General features: G+C 59.8%; 1 protein-coding gene across 1 annotated transcript in view; it reads left to right on the top strand.

Annotated features, from left to right (window-relative positions):
- EFNA3 (ephrin-A3) overlaps nucleotides 1-5679 on the top strand; it is an 8848-nt gene that overhangs the window by 1598 nt on the left and 1571 nt on the right. The window contains exons 2-3 of the mRNA XM_010838304.1: nucleotides 4720-5033; nucleotides 5496-5561. Coding sequence (XP_010836606.1) covers nucleotides 4859-5033; nucleotides 5496-5561 — 241 coding nt within the window. The 5' untranslated portion in view covers nucleotides 4720-4858. The remainder of the gene's footprint in view (nucleotides 1-4719; nucleotides 5034-5495; nucleotides 5562-5679) is intronic.

The raw sequence follows: 5679 nt of genomic DNA, 5'->3' as shown, positions 1-5679 counted from the left end.
CCGGGGGCCGCTAGGGGCTGACTCCCCTTCTCTATCTAGCTCGTTCCCTCCCCCAGACTCACACGTCCGCCCCCCGCCCCGCTAGAGTCTGGCAGGGAGTGGAGAGCACGCAGGTGAGGGTCTCCGGGTTCCCCACCACGGTCAGGGCACCCTCACGTTCTTAGGATAAGCCGGAGCCAGGGGATGCGGGAATGGCGGGGATAGGGCTGAAGGGGGGATGTTGTTGATCAGGTTCCCCTCCCCCGCATACACCTGGGCGCAGGTGAAAGCCCTGGGAGGGGGTGGGGGAGCCCAGGTTCCGAGAGCCTCCTTTCTGTCTTCCCTGCTCCTCCGCAGGTCTGGACCAGTAGAGATGGGAGGGGGCGCGTACCGGGCCGGGAGGCCGCCGCCGCCCCCGCCTCGCTTCCTCCGCCTTTGTTGCCGCTGCGCCCGGGCTCCCCGGCTCCCTCACTGCGGCAGCCGCGGGCCCCTACATCGTGAGAGCGACGTGCTCCGGAGCCGGGAGTGGAGAGGGCCAGGGAGCTGGGGGCGGGGCCGGGCCGAGCCACAGGCTCCCGTGTCCCCTCCCCCCGGTCACGTGAGCTGGGCTCCTGGCTCCCACCCCCCCATCACGTGCCAAGGGTCTCTGCCCCCTGGGGTCACGTGAAGAGGGTCTTGCGACCCCGCCTCCTGGGGGTCACGTGGGAGGGTACTGGTGGGACACGTGCGGTGGCCTCTTTGACAGACCTGGGGGCAGTACCCTGCACAGCGACCGTGATCTTGCCCCTATCCCGCACTCAGTCCCTCCGTTTGGTCCTCTGGAATAGAGGAAACCTGTTCCCAGTCTGGCCCAGAAACCGAGCATGGGGGAACCTTACTGGAAGAAAGCATGAGATTGTGAGGTCGAGGGGTCCCATGAGCCCGGAACTGAATGGCGGGGGGCGGGACCGGCCAGTGGCCAAATGGAAGCGCCCAGGTCTGTGCTTCATTTCTTTGCAGAACTGTCCAAGGGTGCTGGCATTCGCCCCAATCTCAAAAAGCGTCAGAATATCTTTCTCTAGCTGTCTCCCTACCTGTCTCTTTATCTCTTAAATGTTTCTGTTGCTTATCTTTCATTCATACATTCATTCAACAAATATTTATTGAGGCTCTACTACGTCCCTGTTTGGTCTTCCTCTCTCTTTTCTTCCTGTCACCGAGTCTCTGCCCTGAACCGGTTCCCTGTCCCTGATACTCTCTCCTTTGCGTCCCTGTCTCCGTCTTTGCTGTCTGTGGGCCTCTCTGGAGCGGCCTCTATGGCTCTCCCTTTCTCCAAGCCTCTCTCCCGTCTCATTCTAACATCTCTTTCTCGGTTTCTGGATTCCTCTCTTTCTCACTGCCTCACTCCCTTTCACCTCTCGGTGAATCCAGTCTCCTGTTCATCCCCCCTCTCGGTGTGCGTCTCCCTCTCACTCCATTTCTGTGTGTCTCGCTTTCGGCGGGTCTCTCGCGCTTCTCCGCCGCTGCGGATCAATAAACCTTCGCCGCCGCCGCCGCCGCTGTCGCAGGGAGGAGGGGCGGGGATGTGGGGCGCGCTGATTTTCTCCCACCCGACGCCGGCCGGAGAAGCCCGGAGCCGAATCCCGAGCTGGCGAGACCCAGTCCGGTGGGGCGCGGAGGCACAGGGCGCCGGAGGTGTGCGGGGGTGTCAGCGTGCACGCGCCGCCCCGCTAGCGTTCTCGCCAACCACCCATCCCAGCCCGGGCGCGCGGACCCCACGCCGCGCACACGTGGTCAGGCTTCGCCTGCTGGGGTGAGTGGCGCGCAGCCTCGGGGGCGCGCGCTAGAGGGAAGGAGAACAGGGGTCCGGTGTCTTTTTCCCTCCTCCACTTCCGTAGCTCTGCATCTTGGCGTTTAGAGGTGGGGGGCAGGGATTTAACAAGTTCAGGATCTCTTGGGATCCTTTCCTTACTCCCTGGTCTTGTTAGACACCCTGTTTACCAGCCCCTAATTGCCCCGGGGGGAGAGGTTTGCTCCTTCCCGGTTCCCCCGCCGCCCAGCCCACGAGGCTCGGGCAGACAGGGCATTGAAGGAGTGAAAGAGAGGGGTCGGAATGTGCACAGGGGGCGGCGAAAGCCGGGGTGAGGGGGCACCCCTCCAGGTGAGGTGTGTTGACCCTCGCCTTTCTGCGAGGGAAGTGGGAGGCTAGTAGGAGATGAAGTGAGGAAGAGTAGAGAACTGTTTGAAGGGGCAGGCACGTCCCAGTCCCCAGAGCCCAGCCTGCCCTCCTCTCCCGCGGGGGCGGGGTGGGGCGGGGTGTGGCTCGAGGTTAGAGAGGCGCGGCCCTGAAGGAGGGGTTAGCTGTGAAGCTAAGCCGGGGCCTAGCGGCACCTCCCTCTTTACTGCCAAAACTGGGAGGATGACAGATTCAATTAAAGCGCCCAAGCCAAGCAGACACCTCAGATCTCCCAGGAGTTGTGGCTGGGTTTTCCTGGCAGCCAGCCTTTTGCCCCCTGTCCACCACCTACCAACTGGGCACAGTCATTCCCCCAGCAGTTCTTTCTCCCACATGCCCAGCAGGGAGGGTAGGGGCGTTTCAGGGGCGATTCATGCCACTCAGCCCAGAGTGTGTTGCAGGGAAACTACGCAGTGCCCTAGTGAGGCACTGCTTCAGGGCTGGAAACCCAGTGAGGCTCAAGGACAGAGGCCTCGAGTGCTGTGCAGCTGCTCCAGGTCTGGCACTGGGGGCCCCCTCCTCAAAGCCTGTGGGCGAGGAACAGTAGACTTTGAGCTTGTGGATAGAGAGGTAAAGCTGGGGTGGCAGCTGGGAGCTAGGCCTGGTCTAACCCGTTTTCCTGCTCCCAGTGCCCCAGGCCGAGACTCCTGCCCACCTGGGTGCCAGGGCCAGGGAGGAGCCAGAGTGACCCATCACTCCCATGGGAACCGAGTGGGGCTGGTGGCATTCTTGATGACTCAAGGAGGCTGAGCCCATTCTTACTGGAGTGCCTAAACACCAGCTCTTACCTGTCTTCCTTACTGCTAGACTTGAAAGGGAGTGTTTGGGGAGGGGGTGGCACAGGCAAGGCCAAGGATGTAAGGTGAGGTGGGGAGGGACCCTCAAGGCCCCACCCCATCCAAAGGCCTCCAAGCTCACTTCACTAATGGATCTAATTACTGTTTGTGGAACTGGGAGGTGCCTGGTGACAAGGGGAGCGAGTCCTTCCCCTCAGGGAGTTCCCAAGAACCAGAGACCCCAGTGGTTTGACATTTTGCCAAGTATCCCATGCCTTCCTGTGTCCACTATACGCCCTTCTCACTGCCAAGATGTGTGCATTCCTACGAAAAGAAAATTAGGGGAAACTCCTGCCTACTTCTCTGAGTTTCTTTCTCCATTCAGATGTTTCTCCCATCCCCACACCACTCAATACCACCATCAAGAGAGCATTAAGACCAACACTTTGATGATAACTAGCAAGGCAGGTGGGGATTACAAGGGACCCAGCATCTGCTTCTCTGCCCATAGAAGGATCAGGGAAGTAAGAGGCACAGCCATCTTGTCTGGGCACTATGCCCACTACTTTGTTCAGCATCATTAAGGGGGAGTTAGTGTCAGGTTGAGGAGAGAGGGGTATAGAGATACCAGTTTTGGCATGACACCACATGGAGCCTTGGTGTTGAGTCCCTTAGCTCCCTAATCTGTTGTGTCACATTGGCATATGTGTTAGTCGCTCAGTCGTGTTGGACTTTTTGCAACCTATAGACTGTAGCCTACCAGGCTCCTCTGTTCATGGAATTCTCCAGGGAAGAATACTGAACTGGGTAGCCAGTCCCTTCTCCAGGGGATCTTCCCAGCCCAGGGATCAAACCTGGCTCTCCTACACTGTAGGCAGATTTTTTACCATCTGAGCCACCAGGGAAGTCCTGGTGTGTCACATTATTGGAGACCTAATTGTCCATACCCTCAGGGTGGAGGTCAGTGAGACTCAAGGTACAGAGACCAGTCATACTGTAGAGAGAGCATGTGCCAGTGTGTGTGTCTGTATAGGAAGGGCAGAGAAAGAGCTGAAGATTGCTGGGTCAACCAATACTGGCATGCCAGTCCGGCACACATATCACCTAGTTTTTCTATGTGTACGCTGCCTGTGAGTGGGCGGTGGACATATTTGTGTGTGTGCCACAGAACTTGTGCATGTATATGCATGAAGCCTGCATACATATGTCTGTGAGGGCAGGTCTTGTCGGACTCGCCATGGGGGTGGACTGGCAGCATCAGGAAAGCATGCTGGGAGAGGCGATGGAGGGTGCACATCCCTCCAAGGGATCCCTCCCACTTTCGCACTTCCATTCCTTCTATCCCTCCTCCCCACTAGTGAATTATGGGGAATGGACGGAGGAAATCCGGGCCTGGGTCTGGGAGTCACAGGGACCTGCGCCGTTTCTGTGGTAACCAAAGCATACGTTCCCTACTTCCCTCCACCCTTCTCCCCCGCCTCTTTTCCTTTGGAGGCCGGCCGGGCTTCCCTGCGTCTCTGCTACCCTCTGGTGGCTACCAGAAGGGCAGAACCAGGAGTGGGCCTGGAAAGATAGTTCGGGATTGGAGGCACTAGGGCCCTGGGGATAGAGAAAGGGACTGAGAGGAGAGGAAGCTCAGAAGGAAAGCCTGGAGACTCTAAGGACCCTAGGGAAGGTCTGCGGAGAGGTGAGGTGGAAAGCGGGTTGGCTTTGGGTTTCTTCTCTCTGACCCGCTTCCTTCCCCCACAGCCTGCGGCGAGAGGGCTACACGGTGCAGGTGAACGTGAACGATTATCTGGATATTTACTGCCCGCACTACAACAGCTCAGGGGTGGGCCCCGGGGCGGGGCCAGGGCCCGGAGGCGGGGCGGAGCAGTACGTGCTGTATATGGTGAGCCGGGACGGCTACCGCACCTGCAACGCCAGCCAAGGCTCCAAGCGCTGGGAGTGCAACCGACCGCACGCCCCCCACAGCCCCATCAAGTTCTCGGAGAAGTTCCAGCGCTACAGCGCCTTCTCTCTGGGCTACGAATTCCACGCCGGCCACGAGTACTACTACATCTGTAAGTGACGGCCTGGAGGCGGGCCGGGGCGGGGCCTAAGTGCCAGGGGGTGGAGTCCCGAGGGGCCGGGGCCCGGCCAGCGCTGCTGGCACTAGGTCTCTGTCGCTCCAAGTGATACCCCGGGATGAGGCGTGGGAGCTGGGGCCCTCAGGGTTCCAGCTCAGGGTCGTGAGGCTAAGAAAAGAGGTCTAGTGGCATTCCCAAAGGTCACAGAGTCACTGTTTCTGTGAGGGGCATTTCGGAGGCGGGACCTCAGGGTTCAGTTTATCCAGGGATAGGACCCCAGGAGCTTCTAGGGCTAACGGCAGAGCCACCACGACCAATGCCCAAAGGGTGGAGGAGGTACTGAAGGACACTGCGCAAGAGGGGCAGTCTGGAGGGATTGAGGAGAGTTTCTGATCGAGGAGGGCACGGGGTAGAACATCTGGAGAAAAAGGGACTCAGGCCCAGTCTCCTCCCCAGCCACGCCCACCCACAACCTGCACTGGAAGTGTCTGAGGATGAAGGTGTTCGTCTGCTGCGCCTCCAGTGAGTATAATCGGCTCCCAGCCGCCACCCCAATCCTTGGCTCCCCTGCTTTGGGGCTCCCCTGGCTTCCTGGGGGTGGAGGTGGAGGGCACAGGCGAGGGGGACTCGCGCCCCAGCT

The sequence above is a fragment of the Bison bison genome, unplaced genomic scaffold (genome assembly GCF_000754665.1).
Source record: "Bison bison bison isolate TAMUID 2011002044 unplaced genomic scaffold, Bison_UMD1.0 scf7180017864093, whole genome shotgun sequence".
NCBI lineage: Eukaryota > Metazoa > Chordata > Mammalia > Artiodactyla > Bovidae > Bison > Bison bison.
Note: the sequence above shows the minus strand (reverse complement) of the source record. Positions and strands in the feature narration are given on the sequence as shown.